Source organism: Colias croceus, chromosome 4, assembly GCF_905220415.1.
Source record: "Colias croceus chromosome 4, ilColCroc2.1".
Classification (NCBI taxonomy): domain Eukaryota; kingdom Metazoa; phylum Arthropoda; class Insecta; order Lepidoptera; family Pieridae; genus Colias; species Colias croceus.
The window spans coordinates 405,429-425,657 of record NC_059540.1 but is presented as its reverse complement, the minus strand read 5'-3'; the positions used below and the strand labels follow the sequence as shown (position 1 = coordinate 425,657).

The window sequence follows — 20,229 nt, the reverse complement described above, 5'->3', positions numbered from 1 at the left end:
CTATTTATACTATGTGGTATATCTGCATGTGTGGTGCAGGAGCGCATGTGCAGCACGTGGGTGAGCGCGCACCAGTTCGTGGTGCGGCCGGCGGGCGGGTCGGCGCGCGTGCGCCGCGAGCGCTGCGAGCAGCCGCTACGGGACCGCGCGCGGCCGCGACTAGCGTGCCACTTGACATTGGATGCGGTGTTGTTGAGGCTTACTTCGGTGTGTAAAACTTATTATTTCGTTCAAGTTTGTATTCTAACAGTTAATAAAGTTATTTTTTTTTGCTAAATTTTCATGTAAAGTTAAAAAAAAAATATTTTTTTTTGTCGGATTCTAAATGTAATTTTCATTATATTATTTAATCCTGAATCTGATCGTTTCGAACACTTTCACACAAACCAAAGTATTTTATTCAATTTTTTGCATAAAACATGAAATTAAAAATATTCATTTTATTGAAAAAATTGTAATTTCCAAGTAAGCAACAATTATACGGTCTTAATTCATTTTATGTACTATAAAATGTCTGTCAAATTACTATCCTTATTTTTTCTGGTATAACACCCACACATTAACAACACGTGTGCTTTTAGCGTCAGTACAGCGAGATGTGCGGGTGCGTGCGCGGGCTGGAGCGCGTGGCGCGGCTGCGCGAGGCGCGCGCGTTCCGCCCGCTCGTGCCGCTCGCCGCGCATGCGCGCCTGTGGTGGCTCTACGCGCTCAAGGCGCATCTGCCTCATCATACGTGTGAGAAAAATTAAGAATTTTTTTTTAATTATTTTTTTGATTCTAAAATTGGATTACGATTGTCGTGCACCTAACAAAAGCAAGTTTATATAGTGCATTATTTTTTAATCTAGTTATTATTTTTTTTTTGGTCCGGTTCCGGTGGCGAAAGTGAAAAGACGTACGAAAGTGATCTCTGTGAATATTATTGAAATAATAGTGTAAAAGTGGCAATTTAAACTCATATTAGGCTTAAATCTTACCTAGAACTTAAAAACATCTCAAAATAGTGTTAAAGTGTTTGATACAGTGCTTTCCAAAACAAATCATTGTTTTTATTTGATCAGTATAACCTAAAAAAACGTTATAAAACATTCCACTGAACAATAACTGTCAAATATCAAACAAAATATCAAACAAACTGTCAGTGACAAGTGACAACAAACATTGACTTTGACATTTCAACCATAAATAGTAGTGATAGTGTTACCACCATTCAAAGCTGAATTACCCAATAATAATATGGAAAAACAAATGGAAATTTTGTTTTCAAAAATCAACGAAAAATTTAATGAACAAACAAATACATTAACAACAGCAATAACGAAAAATGTAATGGAGGCCTTAGACGAAAAGATGAAATTATTGATAGAAGAAAATAACAACCTTAAAACTAAAGTCAGTAATTTGGAACAAAAAATATCATCTTTAGAAAAGGAAAAACGAGGAAAAAATTTAATTCTTTTCGGCATTGAAGAAAAGGGAAAAACAGAAATAGAACTAGTGGATTTAGTGAAAGAAACTGTTGTGGAATCAGGTATACATCTAGATAGTCAAGAAATAAGTAATATTAAAAGAATCGGAAAACAATCAGATAAGAACCGTCCAGTTATAATATCACTAACAACCATATGGAAGAAACATATTATTTTGAAAAACAAGCGAAACCTTCCTCCAGGCGTGTATGTAAAAGAGGATTACTCTAAAGAAGTACTAGAGACACGTAAAAAATTACAGCAACAAGTGGAAATAGAAAGAAAAAATGGGAATGTAGCATTTATAAAATACGATAAGCTAATTGTAAAGAAACCCAACAACAGCCATCGTGAAAAAAGAAAAAGAGAACAATCAGGTTCTCCAACCGATTCATCTCAGAAAAAGTTAAACACAAAGTATGATGAAAATGCTAAGACCCAAAGAGGAGTAATCAAGCCAAGCATCCTTACATATGTATCGCGCGAACGATCCGCCTCTGTTTCAGAGATGTCAAAAAACAAGTAAAGGCCCCCTCCGACCGGAACAAACAAAGAATTAATATTAAAACAAATATAGATATAAGGAAAACATCAAGAAAATACCCCCCAAGCCGGCTGGTCACCGTGGGGGAAGACGACCACCAAATCTGCCAACTAAATTCAACACAAAAAAAGATATACAAAAACAAAGTAATTTATATATATGTACACTTAATACGCGAACCTTGAGAACAGAGGAAAGTTTGAAAGAACTAGAGTTAGCTATAGAGACCATCAAGTGGGACATCTTGGGCATAAGTGAAATGCGGAGACTAGGAGAAGGAATAGAAGAGAGAAATAATTATATTATGTACTATAAAGGCGAAGTCTCTGGACATAGAGGAGTAGGTTTTTTGGTGAAGTTAAAACTCAAGAACTACATCACCGCTTTTGAAGGAATATCAGACAGAATAGCGGCAATACACATTAACTTACCCAAACATAAGAAAAACTGGACAGTAATTCAAGTCTACTCGCCAACAGAGCAAGCATCAAAAGCAGAAATAGATACATTCTATGATAAACTAAGGGAATTTTCAGAAAAATACTCTCAAAACAATTTAGTACTCATGGGGGATTTCAATGCACAAGTAGGTACCCAAATAACTGGAGAAGAACATATAATAGGGAAATATGGGAAAGGTAAAAGAAGTAGAAATGGAGAAAAGTTAGTAGAATTCTTGCTTGAGCAAAATTTAACACTTCTTAACTCCATTTTTCGCAAAAGGCTCAACAACAAATGGACATGGATATCTCCAGACGGAAAGGTCAGAAATGAAATTGATTACATAATAACCAACAAAGCGAAGTTATTTAGTGATACGGGAATAGTGAAAAACCTAAACTTCAATACCAACCACCGTATGGTACGTAGCTGTCTCAAAGCAAGTGGTTTAAAGAAGCCTAGACCAAGAGCCGTTCAAAATATTTACTTAACGTGCAAAAAGGGGGAGAAATTCGAAACTACAGAAGACTTAATGGAAGTTGTTAACTCAAATATGTCACTAAATGAGAAATACAAAAAAGTAGAAAACAAGCTCAAAGAACAGGCAAGTACAACAACAAACAAGAAGAAAGAAACCTATTTAAGTGAAACAACTTTAAAACTAATTCAAGACAGAAAGGAACTGATACTTAATAAGAAAGAAAACCAAAAAGAAATCTCCAATCTTAGCAAACAGATCCGCGAAAATATGAGGAAAGATAGAAATAATAGACGTCACAAAACCCTGGAAAATTATATTATCAAAACAGGAGGCACAAAAAAAGCACTTAAAGAACTTAGAGAAAAAGGAAAAGAATGGATACCAAAGCTAAGAGACAAAGAACTGCAAGTAACATCTCGTAGTAAAATCAAGAATATAGCGACAAACTATTATCGTTCATTATATTCAAATCAGGCTAACACACAGACAAATGAAAGGAGACATGTTCAAATACAACAATACATGACGGAAGCTAATGAAGATATACCAGAAATATTACAATCGGAAGTAGAGAAAGCTATTAAAAGTCAAAAGATGGAAAAATCGCCTGGTCCTGACAAAATTACAAATGAACTGATGAAAGGGACAATCACAGAACTAGCCCCAATACTTACCAGGATCTTTAATGAGGTTTTATATACAAGCAGTATTCCAAGCAATTGGGCAGAATCGCACATAATACTTTTGTACAAGAAAGGTGCAAAGGACGATATTGGGAATTACAGGCCAATATCTCTAATTTCGAATGTATATAAAGTTTTCGCAAAAGTTATCCTGGACAGAGTGTCAAACCAACTAGACGAAAACCAACCGATAGAACAGGCTGGTTTCAGAAAAGGATTCAGTACAATTGATCAAATACATACAATTAAACAGCTTATCCAAAAATACAATGAATACAATAAAACTATTTATCTGGCATTCATAGATTACTCTAAAGCTTTCGGTAGTCTCAAACACGAATCCGTATGGCAAAGCTTAAAAGAGCAGGGAATTCAAAATTTATACATAGACATCATCAAAAACATATACAAGGAAAGTAAAGCTAGTGTCCGACTGGAATCAATGGGAGATGTTTTTCCAATTGAAAGGGGTGTCAGACAGGGTGATCCACTCTCACCAAAGCTGTTTACAGCAGTGCTAGAACAAATGTTCAGGAAACTAGAATGGGAGCATGTGGGACTTAACATAAATGGATCAAGACTGAATAATCTCAGATTTGCTGATGACTTGGTGTTATTAGAAGAAGACCCGCTACTACTGGAATCTATGATACAAACTTTAGCAGACAGAGGCAGGGAAGTGGGTCTAGAAATGAACTCTAGTAAAACTAAAGTAATGACGAATTCAACACCCATAGACATAACCATCAATGGACAAAAACTTGAATATGTAGAGGAATATGTGTATCTCGGCCAGATTATATCACCTTATGATCAAATGTCCAAAGAAATAGACAAAAGAATTGCAACAGGATGGAAGAAATACTGGGCCATGAAAGAAATCATGAAAAGCAAGTCTCTGGGAATTAAGATCAAGAAGAAAACATTTGATACCTGCATCCTACCCTGTATAACATATGGCTGCGAAACCTGGGCTCTAACTAAACGCCATAGGGATAAACTAGCAAGTTGTCAAAGAGGTATGGAAAGGAGCATGCTGGGTCTGAAACTAAAAGACAAAGTTAAGAGTACAGACATTAGACGTAAAACAAAATTAACAGACATCCTTAAAAGCATAGACCAATTAAAATGGAGATGGACTGGACATATGCTCCGCTGCAAAAAAGAAAAATGGAGCAAACAGGTCACTGTCTGGTACCCTAGGGATGGAGTAAGGAGCCGGGGCCGCAAAGCTAGGAGATGGGAGGACGAATTAAAAATGACCGCAGGGCCCTTTTGGACAAGAGTGGCAGCAGACAGAGCACAATGGAAAGAGTTGGAGGAGGCCTTTGCCGTAAGGCATACCGAAATTAGAGATATTTTATAGTGAAATTTCGTTTTTAGTTTTAAGTAATTTTATGTTTATATATGTCAACTTTTTTCGGAAATAAAGGCTTTATTATTATTATGTCTCTCTCCATAATACACGGGTATCGCCGTAAGGATGATACCCGGTCCTTTGGAAGGCTTACGTGGGGACACAGGTCCAACACGCAGAGGCCCTTTAGAGAATTTAATGTGTTGTGGGACACCAGCCGCAGCCTGCCCATGACTGCACTATAGAGATACAGCCCTGGGCAGTCCGCGGCCAATGTAGGACTATTGCAGAAAAATGGAAATGAATAAAACTGGGTTATGGAAGGGGGTGTTACATGGACAGGTATATTGGGTCTATGGGGACTATGGACGTCTGCCTTTTCAATATTAAAAATTGAAAATTATGGCAGACGGTGACTCGCCAGTTCGGTCGATGGGCTCCCAAAAAGGTTACCGATAATGGCAACAAGGGGGCAACATCAGCTGAACGGCTGGGGGTGTAGAGAGGTGCGGCACCGGTTTCACCATCGCGAGCCCGCGGGCCCGGAGCGGGTTTCCCCGCTATTACGCCATTAGACACTTCCACCCCCGAGCATATAGCTCTAGCGGCTCCACTCTGGACGGCCAACAAAGGCAAGCCAGAGGTGGGGGATCCTGAACCTCGTCATTGTTCACTCCGAACTGCCACCGGGACAGCCCAGAGGTGAGGACAGGGACCTCCCCCGGGAGCGCTCGGTTCCCGCGGGGTCGCTACTCCCCAACACCTCGCCACAAGGTGCCCTGCGGGGTGACTGACTGCACGGCTGGGATATCTATTGTAGATATGCCAACCGGGGGCGATGGGGTCGTCACATCCCTACGCCTTTATTATTATTATTATTTTTTTTTTTATATTTAGCTACGATTTTTGCGCACTTATAGTAGAGCCATTTTAATAGGCAACATTTGACAGTTCAACAAAATTCAACAACGTAACCTAGTAACGACGACATAGAATAACATGATATTTCGTTTTGTTAGAACTGCACATTTGCTTAACTTTTTTCAATTATGATTACATATTTATAATAATAATGACCGATACAAGTAATTTTAAGATTTCATTTTACTGATAAACCATTCTAAACATAATAAACAATTTTTGAATTGAAGAACTGACGTCGCTACAATTTTGTGTCAATAAACCTTTTTTCTTTTTAAATACCAGAGACGTTACTCTAAAAATCGAAATCTGACATCTAGAATCGAATGCATTGATTACTTGTGAATAAAAATCATCATAAATTAATAAATTCGATTGACAAATGTTTCAAATCCGTATCGATTAATTCACTTTAATCGATGTTTTTAAGCAGGTTACCTCTCTTCGAAGATAAAATTAATAGACGTCAAATGTTGCCTATTAAATTGGCTCGACTATAACAAAGTTAACCTTATATTATACATTGAATTTATTGGTCCTTCAGGCCACATTTCCTTTTCACTAATTTTTAAATTTCAATATGTTTTAGGGATGGAACCCAAACCAACTTGGGAGTCATGTTTAGAGCAAGCTCGTAAGACGCGGCGTTACGTGGAGATTTGCCTCAGTATATTATGCAACCCGGCCGCCACGCTGCCGCCGGAGGATAAACAGGCCAAAGATGACTTTGAGTGGGCCAACCCGCTGTCCGTACTTAAATTATGCAGAGAGGTTATTTAACTTAAATATTATTAAAAGATAATTAATCAAACAATGATGTAGAAAAAAAAATAATAATATTACATTTGAAATTGTCTCTTCTTATGTTGTTACATATTTACTTTAAATTTTAACCCCTAGGTGGCGATACGCAAAGTGCCAATAACAGCCACAGTGCCAGAACAAGCCAGTTCAGGTCGATCAGTGCTAGTGCGCTGGTTTCCGCAATGGTGGGGCTGGTACGCAACACCCCCGGACCCCCCGCCCGACCCCGCCGCCAGCCCTCCGGACCCCGCCAACACATCTGACCCCGCACCCGCGAGACTGGAACATGAGATTCTGGATGTTATAGCAGATTCGCTGGATGATAATACGCTGCTGAGAAGGGACGCGCTTTTCGGTCTCTTCGAGTTCACTCTGAACACTGGTTCTTTCGATCTGTGCACAGAATACGAGGATAGGTGCGTTTTTAAGAAAAATTACATTTTGTACTACAATAATGTTTCCTGACAATTTGTTCTAAAATTTTGTATATTTTTTAGAACGAAGATAATTTGAAATTATATATGTTAACGTTTTTGACATTTTTGACGTTTATTGTTTTGGATAAAACTTAGAACAGTTAAATGAAGTTAAGAAATTGGTCCTTCGAGCCGGATTTTTTATTTTTTCTCACAAATTAGTCCTTCGAGCCGGATGTAACTGCATTTTTCTCTTTGAAAATGACTGCAGTTCCGCGAATGGGTCAGCGAGCGAGAACGCGGGCGGCGGTGTGGAGCTGCAGTTCAGCTTGGTGCGCGTGCGCGTGGAGTCGCGGCCGCGCGCCGGCGCGCTGTCGCTGCACGCGTCGCTCGGCGCCGTGTGCCTGCGCGACCGCATCAACCCGCGCACGCTCTTCCCCGTGCTCGTCGCGCCGCAGGTAACACGATCATGTCGAGTATAGGTTTATAAAAGAACGAACGTTTATAAAAAAGACGAATTACGATTATATATTTAAGGAAAATTAAAGTATTTACAACTTTTTTTTCCTATTATGTGATTAAACTTTTTCGTTCAAATGTGAGCGTGTTAAACTACTAGTACCATTTCATTAAAATGCACTCTACATATACCTAATTAGGGCATGATCCGCGAAGGCCTAAGTGCGATGAACCCGGCGGCGAGCGCTGCGTCGTGGTGGCGCACGCAGCAGGCGCCCGCGCACGCGCCCGCCGACGACGAGCCGCTCTTCCAGTTTACGTATGAGAAGCGACCCGTGGGACTCAATTGTGATCACAGGTGCGTCAATTTATAAGACGAAGAGAATAACATGTGCTCACGTATTTAGGAATTACACCGCAAATGTTTGTTTAGTAAATATTCCAATTTGTGAACCAAATAAAAAAAAGAAAAGACATTTTTATTTTATTTCTAGTGGTCAATCATAAAAGAAGCTTTCATCGTAGGATTTACTACGATATACTACGCGAGCTGCACGTGATTCTTATGCACAAATGCACACATTCTGTCTCTGGCAGTATGAATTAATTCTATCCACCATTTTTAATATTAAAATTTATATTTAAAAAAAAATGAAATAAAAAAAAGGATAGCATCACACGCTAAAACAATAATATTGTAAAGAAATGGCAAAAATAAAATTGCAGCGTAGCTACACACTTCTTTATTGTTCAAGTTTTCACAAGAAAAATCAACGTTTTAATTATGGCTAGGCTATATATAGGCTTATCCCCTCCGCGTGGCTGGCTGGTAGGCATGGTGGCTGGTTGGAGGGGAGGTCAACATGGCGGCTTGGCTTGACGGGAGTGACAGGCGACGTCACGTCCGTTACACTCGGCCATCCTGAAACAGTTGTTCCCACGGGAACAACAAAAATAATTAGCTCTCTAATAAATCAATAAGATCTTCAGTTTCCATTTGCTCATCCGAACTGCTAGCACTATCAGAAACTGTAACAATACTTTTATACGGCCTCAACGAATCCGCAGCTACTAACCCACTAAAACTCTTATACCCACGTAAACCCTTTATACTTCTAATTTGGTACCTATCATTGCCCAATACTTTCGTTATTACATAAGGACCGGAATACAAGTCGTCAAGTTTAGTGTTAACTTTGGATGCTGAACAAGTGGGTGCTTGACGCCATAGCACAAAATCACCCTTCTTATATATGTGAGCGGGTTTTCGTTTCCTATCGAAGTTACGTTTCATTCTAGCGCTCGCTTTTAGTATCCTATCTGTTGCTTTCTTACGACGCGACTCTATTGGTTCAGAAACACGCCCAGGTACCGAAACGTCACATACTGGTCTACCTGCCCGAGCGAACATCAAATCATAAGGCTTATAACCGGTTGTGTTATTAATTGTGTTGTTAATTCCCCAAATTATATCGGGCAAAGAATTAGCCCAGTTAATAGAGGCTTCGCTGGGGTCTGTGGCGCGTAATGCATCTAATAATGTCCTATTTGTACGTTCCACCTGACCGTTAGCGCGTGGACAAGCAATAGCATTAAGAGTATGTCTAAATTGTTTATCGTTCGAAAATTTCTTAAAGTTTCTACTTGTGAACGCTTTTCCGTGATCGGTGACTATGTGATCAGGGAAGGAAAACAAACTAAATATTTTTCGCAGAACCCTTATAGTTTCGATCGAGTTGACTGTACGCGTAGGCTCAGCTATTACGAACTTAGAAAAACCGTCTGTCATAACGAGCATATATTGATATCCCTTCTTTGTCCTAGTAAAAGGGCCTATGTGATCAATATGTACCATCCTCATAGGTTCAGAGGGCTTAGGAATTGGATGGAGTTTACCTTCTATTTTGCCGTAACCGCCTTTGCCGTATGCACAATGAAGACATGCATTCACATATTTTTTGATAAATCGCGTCATTTTAGGAAACCAAAATTCATTTTTAATTAATTCGGTAGCGCGATTTAATCCTACGTGACCGATGTTATCATGATGCATTTGCATTATCTTCCACCTAGCTGAATTCGGAACCACTAGCCTATTGCCGTTCAAAGTTTTACGATAAAGCCTATTATCAATGATTTCGTAATTATTTTTTATTTCTGCTCCACCGGTGTTATTTTTTAATTGACTAACGATCGCGTTTAACTTATCATCCTGACATTGCACCGTATAAAACCAATCCGCTACTTCGAGACGATTCACGTTCATAGTGTCTACCGGATGTCTACTTAACGCATCTACATGTTTCATTCGTTCCCCCGGCCTATACTCTACGCTTATATCGTAATCTTGTATAGAAAGCCACCACCTTGCGATACGTGGTATAATGTCACGTTTAGTAAGAGTAGCGCGGACTGCTGTACAATCAGTAACGATCTTAACCTTTTTTCCTACTATATATACGCGAAAACGACGTAAAGATTCTACAACGGCAAGAGTTTCCAGTTCATAACTATGATACATGCTTTCCTCTTTACTCGTCACCCTACTAAAATATAAAACGGGTCGCAACGTACCATCAATCTGTTTTTGTAGAAGTATACCGGCTATTCCTAATTTACACGCGTCAGTATGTATTTCCGTAGAAAGCACAGGATCGTACAAAGCTAACACAGGCTCAGAACACAAACACTTTTTTAATTGTTCGAAACTATTGTTTTGATCACTACTCCATATCCACGAAGCTTTCTTTTTAGTTAAATCGGTTAAAGGGCGGGCAATGACGGCAAAATTGTAAATAAACTTACGAAAATAACTACACAACCCGATAAATTGACGCACACTATGAACATTGGTCGGTGTTGGAAAACGAGACACCGCTAATAACTTTGAATCGCCCGGTTGAATACCCTTAGCCGATATTTTATGACCTAAATACGTTATTTCATTTTGCAAGAACGAACACTTACTCATGTTTAATTTTAAATTTTCTACTTCAAGTTTGACAAGTACCGCTTGCAAAATATCTAAGCCTGACATAACGTCATTCGAGGGTAAGAGTAAATCGTCCAGAAATGCCAAAATTTCACGTTTACCATGTTTGTTTTTAACATTATTATTTTCAGTTCTACCTACAGATTCAACTATTTTATTTATCAACCGCATAAAAACAGATGGCGCGTTTGCCAAACCGAATGGAATACGAGTGTACTCGAAATGACCCTGAGGTGTTATGAATGCAGTTTTGTGTGTATCTTCATTACTAACACGTAATTGATGATAGCCTTGAGCCATATCTAAACTCGTAAAATATTTGTGGCCCGCTAATTTCGAAACCTGATCGTCTATGTTTGGCAATGGAAATCTATCTTTTACGGTAATAGCATTTAAGGCACGGTAATCAACACACATCCTACTGTCACCGTTTTTCTTTTTGACTAAAATGACCGGAGATGCATAACTAGATTCAGACTCTTTGATAATGCCGGCATCTAATAATTCACTTACTTTAGACTGAACTACTGCTTGTTCGCTATGCGATAATCGATAAGGCTGGCAGTAAATAGGCTGATCACTAGTAAGCTTTATTTTCATTTGCACTAAATCTGTGCACCCTAGATCTTTTGTACCATTAGCAAAACAATGTTTATATTGTACTAATAAACTGATAAGATCTGAATGTTGCTTATTATTTAACGGACCCATTTTTATGTCGTTTAATTTTACACCTCCTATACATAAGTCAGTAGTTGAGGATTGACCTATATTATTAACATTATAATCGGCAAATCTATGGCAAGCAAGGGTAAGTACCTGGCTATTTGGCTGTAGTGGAGACTCCTGGCAGCTTTCAGCCCTGGTTAGGACCTCTCCCGGCGGCCACACGATAACCTCGCAGCCCATGTTGATGACTTTGATGTACCCGTCTTCACCAGTGAGCAGGGTGGATGGGAGAGAGTAGGCCACTCCCTGCAGCTCATGATGCCGAGGTGGTGTAACCACATCGTTGCCGACCTTATTTCCGAGAACCCGCACTTGAATGATGGAAGAGCCAGGTGGAAGTTTCTCTTCGTTGACTGTGACGACTTTAAAGCGATCATGGTCTTCGATAGCCTCAATATCACATATGGGATCTTGAGTACGATTAAATTCGACAAGGCCTTTGCTAACTGTCAATGTCATACCTTCGCTGTTGATGACAGGCTGGCCGATTAAAAGATTAACATCGGCCATTTTTATGCTAGACAAGTAGGCGTGGCATTTCATGGTTATACCGTCAATTTCTAATTGAAATTCAACTTCTCCACGACTCGTTGAGAGTCCACCGGAGAATCCTTTTAAAGTGACACTTGTCGGTTTGACATCCAATGACAATGCGTTCGATACTTGATCGTTTAAAACGTTAACTTGACTGCCGGTATCAATGTATGCTTTCACGTGGATGCCATTCACTTTAACGACTTTTTTGTATATTTCATTATAAGGGCGTAGTACATTTACTTCTTTTATGTTGTCGGTTGAGATAGATCTTCTATTGTCCGTGGCAATTGTAGGACAACGTGAAGCAATGTGTCCCCTATTTCCACATTTATAACATGTACGTGTGTCAGGTAGGGAGCAATCACGCAGTAAATGACCAGTTTTCTTGCATCTCGGACACGGGTCTGTTTCGACATTGGGCGGCATTGACTTTTTATCCGGGTGAGATGGCCTACTCACCAAATTTTTCTGAAACCTTGTTTCGATAGGTAAAGTACGGTAGTCGTCAAGTGCACATAAAAATCCTTCGTAAAGCTCTCCTGGCGTTTGGCATTGGAAGGCTCGAGCGTTAGGTTGTAGCGATAGTGGCAGACCACGAATGATACAGGAAACGCTGGCGCTATCGGATAACTTGCACCGGAAGCACATGGCGATTTTATCTTGATAGTATTTTGTCATCGTCTCTGTAGGTTGCTTCTTCCTTTGTAGTAATTCTTCAAGCATGTTTCCATAATCGCGATATCGAGGAAATGCTCGCAATAGCATATCCTTCCATTGTTCCCACGTGTAATCGTAGTTCTCTAGACGATTGTACCACTTCTTTGCTTGACCTCGCAGCTTATCTTGTAGGTAAAATGATTTAGTTGTATCGTCCCATCCATTTATTTCCCCAATTTGGTCAATTTTACGAATCCATGCTTGTACCGTGCATTCCTCACTATCAGGGTCAAATTCCGGGATTAAAGATGCAGCACGATGGACTTTTGACTTATTTGGAGCTTGGGGGTCATCTTCCAGGTTGCGTAAAGCCTTTACTACTTCTTTTTCCAGCAGATTCTTGAGCAGCTTCCGTGCAGGCGGTGAAGAAGTACCCTCATCTTCCTCCGACATTGATTCGTCAGGAGGTCGACAAACTTGTGGTCGATGTCGTTTCATACCACTTCTGATTGTAAAGAAATGGCAAAAATAAAATTGCAGCGTAGCTACACACTTCTTTATTGTTCAAGTTTTCACAAGAAAAATCAACGTTTTAATTATGGCTAGGCTATATATAGGCTTATCCCCTCCGCGTGGCTGGCTGGTAGGCATGGTGGCTGGTTGGAGGGGAGGTCAACATGGCGGCTTGGCTTGACGGGAGTGACAGGCGACGTCACGTCCGTTACAATATAGAATAAGTGATTTTTACTTGGTATGGTGGGCGATATGCGAAACTGAGGGGAATATAGTAAAAAATCCAAAAAAAAGCATCAAAATCGGTCTCATGACTCTTTTTAGGATTTTCTGATATTCTACATAATTTCTGGTATCGCTTACACCAAGTTGCAAAATTCACCCTGTATAGTATACATTATGTATTGCCGCAGGCTGCGCGTAAAGTCCCGGTCGGTGGAAGTGGTGTGGTGCGTGGAGGCGGTGCGGTGGGCGCAGCGCTGGGCGGCGGCGGGCGGCGCGGGGCCGGGCCGCGCCATCGCGCACGTGCGGGACCACACACGGGCCACGCTGCGCACGCACTATGAGCGGCTGCTGCACGCACGGCGGACGCCGGTGTGCTGTTTTTGTAAACGTTATTAATCGCTATAACTAAGTTTTTTTTTATTTTTTGTGTGGTATACAGTTACAGAGTATTTTTTATAGTAGTTTTGAATGTGTATATTCAAAACTACTATGAATTAAAGTAAGTAAAGTTTTCTTTTAGTCGACCAGGAAATATTTGTTACTAATTACATTTTGTTTTAAATTTCTGAATGGCAAAAAAATATATTAGAAGTTCAAAATAGCAAAAAATTATTAAAAGCAGTAATTATTTATGAATTATTGATATTTAACTAAAAATAAACTTTTAAAAATTGTGACCAATGACATAAATAAAAATTAAAGATTATTTTTTATCCCATAAATTATTTCCATTACAGAATGACCGTCGCTCCTGGCAAGTGGAGCTGGACATATCAGCGCCGCAGATCCTGTTCGTGGAGGACCTGTGCGACCGCGACGCGTCCGTGCTGGTCGTGGACTTCGGCCGGCTGCGGCTCGCCAACGCCAACCTCGTGGAGGAGGAGGAGCCCAAGCCGCTCTCCGTCGATGATGATGAAGGTATGGATAGGATGATGATATCGGCCTTTTGTAGTTTCCTTGTGTTATTGTGTGTGCCAAGCACACGCGTCAAAAGTGAAACTTCTTTGGCAAAATTCAAAGATATCAAAATCGTTGCCTTTCTCTATGACGAGACGGTATTGCCATGGCGCAACCTTGAAATTTATTTCGCACCGCGTTTAAAAAAGTTTCACTACAAAAATTATTTTACATTAAGTTCTTTTTAAGTTTTGTTCGACTGAAATTTTATAGAGATCTTAACAAGAATCATATTTGGTTACTATAATTTGACACTCATGTTCATTTCAATATCTATACTTTTTTAATGTAACTATACGTGTGTATGCGCAGAGACGTTCATGACCCCGTGCTCGACGCCGCCGGGCAGCCTGCTGTCGCCGGGCTCGCCGCCCGACGCGCCGCCCGCCCCGCGCCCGCTCGACCCCGCCCACCTGCACACCAGCCTCTACGATAGGTACGACACACACACACACACACATATACACACGCACACACATACGCATACAATAAACACGCGTGCGTGCATGCACACACACGTTACACATATTCTATTTTGACAGCGCAGTATGTCATAAAAAGTGTTTTATTGAACGTTTTTTGACAGAAAATAACATAAAACACAAGGTGAGATTCGAACTCGCGGGTTCGATCCCCGCCTCACAATAGATTTTTTTCTATTATTTAAATTTTATTTTATTTTATAAAGCATTGAATGCTATAAGACTAAATATTAAATTCTAACAATTTTAATTTTGATATATTTTTCTAATTTGCAACAGGTACAAGATAGAGCTAAGCGATCTGCAGCTGCTGGTGGGGCGTGCGCGCGACAACTGGAAATACGCACACACAAAGGCTACTTCCGCTTTGCATCTTCTTGACCGATTCAGTATTTCATTACAGGTAACAATTTAAAGAAATATAATAATTTTAATTTAGACTTTTCCTTCTTAGTTCATTTCATGACAAAAATAACAGTTTTGCACACTTGTTGTATTTTTTTTTAACTTGCTGACTCGAAGGATTATATTAATTGCGCAATGATTTGTACGAAATTTAACTTAAAACAAAATATAACGTACATTTCTATTTTTTTAAATTTTTCCGACTCGAAGGACCAAATTTTTAAATACAATAATTTGTATAAAATACGACTTAAATCATAAGTTTTATCCATCTACAGGGTGTAATCGTTAAGTGTACACAGGCGATTTTTCCGTAAGTATTACAGATAACAAAAAACTTTAAACTGATATCGAAAGTACTTAACCTAATGAGTAAATTGGCCGTAATAAATTTTTAAAAATAAATCGAGAAATATCAAAAAAAATATCTTTAAACCCTCCCATACATTAAGTATGAAATATGAATATCCCATTTTCTTTTTTTGGTTTTCTGCTTTAATTACTTCGCAAATTTGAAGTGGCATTTTCCACGCGTTTTCCGGACATCTTCACGCATCTTCCGAACATTTTCCGGGAATTTCCCGGATATTTTCCGGGAATGTTCCGGGCATTTCCCAGACATTTTCGAGGCATTTCCCAGGCATTTTCCGGGAATTTCCCAGGCATTTTCCACGCTCTTACCGGACATTTTCATGCAATTTCCGGATATTTTCCGGGAATTTTCCGGGCATTTCCCAGACATTTTCCGGTTATTTTCCAGGAATTTCCCAGGCATTTTCCGGACATTTTCACGCATTTTCCGGATATTTTCGAGGCATTTCCCAGGCATTTTCCGGGAATTTCCCAGGCATTTTCCACGCTTTTACCGGACATTTTCATGCAATTTCCGGATATTTTCCGGGCATTTCCCAGACATTTTCCTGGAATTTTCCGGGCATTTCCCAGACATTTTCCGGTTATTTTCCAGGAATTTCCCAGGCATTTTCCACGCATTTTCCACGCTTTTCCAGGACATTTTCACGCATTTTCCGGATATTTTCGAGGCATTTCCCAGGCATTTTCCGGATATTTTCCAGGCATTTTCCACGCTTTTCCCGGACATTTTCACGCATTTTCCGGATATTTTCGAGGCATTTCCCAGACAGTTTCCGGACATTTCCTGGCATTTTCCGAATATTTTCCAGGCATTTTCCACGCTTTTCCCGGACATTTTCACGCATTTTCCGGATATTTTCTGGGAATTTTCTGGGCATTTCCCAGGCATTTTCCGGGGAATTCCGGATATTTTACAGGTATTTCCCGGATATCCCCGGAAAAAGCCCCGGATATCCCCGGAAAATGCTTGGGAAATACCTGGGAAATGTTCGGAAAATGCCTGGATATATGACCGGAAAATATCCGGAAAATATCCGGAAAATGCCTGGAAAATGACAGGCAGATGTCCGGAAAATGCGTGGGAATATCCAGAAAAAGCGTGAAAAATGCCTGGAAAATGTCAGGGCAATGTCCGGAAAATGCCAGAAAAATGCCCGTAAAAAGCGTGGAAAATGCCACTTCAAATTTGCGAAGTAATTAAAGCAGAATACCAAAAAAAGAAAAAGAAAGCTAAAATCTTTCATATTAAATGTATATGGGATATTCATATTTCATACTTAATGTATGGGAGGGTTTAAAGATATTTTTTTTGATTTCTCAATTTATTTTTAAAAAAATTTTACGGCCATTTTACTCATTAGGTTAAGTACTTTCGATATCAGTTTAAAGTTTTTTGTTATCTGTAATACTTACGGAAAAATCGCCTGTGCACACTTAACGATTACACCCTGTATATTGCCCGTGTTAGTGTACTGTGTGTGCGTTCAGGCGGAGCGGCGCGTGGTGCAGACGAGCGACCCGCAGTACCCGACGGCGGCGCTGTGCGGCTCGCTGCCCGCGCTCGTGGCGCACCTCTCCGAGCACAAGCTGGCCGCGCTGCGCCGCGTGCTGGCCGCGCACACAGCGCCCCGCCCCGCGCACGCGCACCACCCACTGCCCAACTCGTAAGTGTGTTTCAATATTTGCACACTCAAATATAGGGTAGAATGTGTTTTTATATAATTTGAATTTATGAAACACTTGACACAGCCTGTTCGGATTTTCCGACGTTCAAATATTCGCAAGCACACTAGTACGACCGGCTCTTTTTTTGATATACTTCACATTCTTTATTATAATGACTGATTAAGAAACCTAGAATCATTAATTTTTTTTATATTTTTTCCACTAGATCTCCAAACGAAGACGGCTCAGAAGACGACGAAGAAGAGGAAGAGAGCAGTATCAGCTCGGAGACAGAACGGTCGGAGTTTTCCACGCACAACAACGCGACGCTGCTCTTGCTGCAGTTTGCAATTGATCAGCTTTCTGTAGAGGTGATATTTTTGTTTGTATGATAGTAGTATTTTAACCCACTTTTTAACTTACATAGTAACACAACTTTATATAATTATTTTTTTCTGACAGTGTCAAAAATTGTGTTAATTCATTTTGTAAATTGTTTTTATGGGAAAAGTGATAAATTTTTTTTATTTACCCAATTTTTTACTCAGATAATTATTCAAATTAAAAATCAAATTTACATTCAAAAATTTATTTATATTTTCACAATTATCACAATTGAGGTTACTTTTCCAACTCTACTTGCATTACTGCCTGCTTGCGTATTCTCCCGATGCAGTTTACCCCGTGCCGTCCGTAATATCTGTTCCGTGTGCAGGTGCAGTCGCGCGGGCGCAGCATAGCGGAGGTGCAGGTGTGCGGCGTGCGCGCGGCGGTCAGCGCCCGCCCGTGCGACACGTCCCTCTCGCTGTCCGTGCACTCGCTGCTGCTGGTCGACGCGCTGCAGACCTACGGCCCGGACTTCGAGCTGCTGGTGGCCAGCCACAAACACGTGGGGTATGTGTTTTAGTTGTAGCTAAATGTTTGAACGCTGTTTCACCTAATTGGACGTGGTAGCGCATTGGATTTTGACAAAAAAGTATTTTGTCACATTTTTATTTTTTATTGATAGATCGCGGTTAATAATAAGTGGTTTGAATCGGAGAAAACAATTTTAATGTTTGCCGTGGTAAACTTCAGAACAAGTTGTAGATTGACGTCATTATTTAACCTTTACCTTACCTACATTTCATGCCATAGACAAAAATAACATTAAAGGAGTTTTAACAATGTTTGTTTCCAGCATGGACACAACATCGGGCAGTATCCGTGGGTCGGAGCCCACGTCGCCTACCTCCCCCGCGTCGCCCGACTCCCGCGCCCCTCCCCCCGCGCCCTCACCGCGGGATCTGCACAATGCGCTCCACTCGTTACACAGCTCATGTGAGTAGATAAAGATATACTTATTACATAGACAGAAAATATAGAATAAAAAAAAAGAAGTAATAAGTTACGAAGTTTGCTCTGTACTCAACAATTTTTTCATTATATATTGATATGTAATATTTAAATACATTTTTAAACAGCTTCGCTGTACGCTGTACGCATTATTTTTCTTCTCGGATTATTAATAATATTATAGCTTATGGATTGTTAATAATAAAATGGAATCATGACAAGTTACATTCACAATATCATTAATATAAAAAACAAATAGGATAGGGCCAAGAAATGTACCCTGTGGGACACCACGTATTGGATATTTGTAATCAAAGTATTAGTTACTGCTTAATTTATTTTATTAATGTAAAACAACATAACACGCTGTTGGCTTTTTAAAAGAAGAGACTAACCAATCAAATGCCACAATTTTGCATCATTTTTAGTAAGCGTTTGTGAGATACGAATTCAAATGCTTTTGTTAATTCAAAGAAAAGTCCTTTCGTGGTTTTATTTTTATTTAAACTACATATTTAAAATGTACTGATTGCAACATTTTTGTTTTTGAAATGCACATTACTCCACTAACGATAACTGATATTAAATTTACCAGATAATTCTACTAACGTCTAAACCTGCATTAATAATCATATAATAGGGATTTTATAAGCGCTTCTTTTCAAGAATGTCTTTATTCGCAGGCTAAACTGCTTAATATGTTTTAACATTTTGTTATAATGAAGTTGGGCTCTATCCCTAAAATCTGATATTATTTATTATAGGCAAATACAATTTTTGTTCTCTGTAGATATAACTCAACAATATAAACTTTACATTTGCTGATTTGTTCTATCAGACATTCCTGACGCTGGAAGAACGAGTCCGACTCAAACTTGGATGGCAGGAGCTAGTATGAACTCTAGTTACGGGACCGCTGGGGCTACAGGACCACGGGGCACGAGCTGGGGCAACGGCTGGGGCTCCGACGGGGCCGCTTGGGGCACACCAGGGCTCGTTGACTCGGAAGCGCTCATAGCAGTTGAACTGTGTATAGTTAAAGGAGATGGAACCTCTGAGGAATTAAGGATTGCTAATATTCTCTTCAATAATTTGGATGTTATAGGTAATTAATTAACAAATCATAATATCAACTTATAGTAGAGCCATTATAATAGGCAACATTTGACAGTTCAACAAAATTCAACAACGTAACCTAGTAACGACGACATAGAATAACATAATATTTCGTTTTGTTAGAACTGCACATTTGCTTAACTTTTTTCAATTATGCTTACATATTTATAATAATAATGACCGATACAAGTAATTTTAAGATTTCATTTTACTGATAAACCGTACTAAACATAATAAACAATTTCTGAATTGAAGAACTGACGTCGCTACAATTTTGTGTCAATAAACCTTTTTTCTTTTTAAATACCAGAGACGTTACTCTGAACATCGAAATCTGACATCTAGAATCGAATGCATTGATTACTTGTGAATAAATCATCATAAATTAATAAATTCGATTTACAAATGTTTCAAATCCGTATCGATTAATTCACTTTAATCGATGTTTTTAAGCAGGTTACCTCTCTTCGAAGATAAAATTGATAGACGTCAAATGTTGCCTATTAAATTGGCTCGACTATAAGTATAAGTATCACTACATAGTATAAAACAAAGTCGCTTTCTCTGTCCCTATGTCCCTTTGTATGCTTAAATCTTTAAAACTACGCAACGGATTTTGATGCGGTTTTTTTTAATAGATAGAGTAATTCAAGAGGAAAGTTTTAG

At 39.5% G+C, this 20,229-nt stretch overlaps 2 protein-coding genes across 2 annotated transcripts in view; one reads left to right on the top strand and one right to left on the bottom strand.

Annotated features, from left to right (window-relative positions):
* LOC123691493 (vacuolar protein sorting-associated protein 13D) overlaps window positions 1-20,229 on the top strand; it is a 60,328-nt gene that overhangs the window by 2,722 nt on the left and 37,377 nt on the right. Inside the window, exons 5-19 of the mRNA XM_045635912.1 lie at window positions 40-207; window positions 582-735; window positions 6,486-6,667; window positions 6,797-7,116; window positions 7,388-7,574; window positions 7,776-7,933; window positions 13,417-13,597; window positions 13,966-14,146; window positions 14,498-14,621; window positions 14,947-15,070; window positions 16,936-17,111; window positions 17,339-17,483; window positions 17,828-18,006; window positions 18,293-18,432; window positions 19,286-19,552. Of these exons, the coding sequence (XP_045491868.1) occupies window positions 40-207; window positions 582-735; window positions 6,486-6,667; window positions 6,797-7,116; window positions 7,388-7,574; window positions 7,776-7,933; window positions 13,417-13,597; window positions 13,966-14,146; window positions 14,498-14,621; window positions 14,947-15,070; window positions 16,936-17,111; window positions 17,339-17,483; window positions 17,828-18,006; window positions 18,293-18,432; window positions 19,286-19,552 (2,686 nt within the window). The remainder of the gene's footprint in view (window positions 1-39; window positions 208-581; window positions 736-6,485; window positions 6,668-6,796; window positions 7,117-7,387; window positions 7,575-7,775; window positions 7,934-13,416; window positions 13,598-13,965; window positions 14,147-14,497; window positions 14,622-14,946; window positions 15,071-16,935; window positions 17,112-17,338; window positions 17,484-17,827; window positions 18,007-18,292; window positions 18,433-19,285; window positions 19,553-20,229) is intronic.
* LOC123691492 lies at window positions 8,304-13,210 on the bottom strand. The gene is made up of 2 exons (XM_045635911.1): window positions 11,387-13,210; window positions 8,304-8,497 (listed from the first exon to the last, which is right to left on the bottom strand). The coding sequence occupies exons 1-2, from the start codon at window positions 12,986-12,988 to the stop codon at window positions 8,483-8,485; spliced, it is 1,617 nt and encodes a 538-aa protein (XP_045491867.1). The 5' UTR covers window positions 12,989-13,210; the 3' UTR covers window positions 8,304-8,482.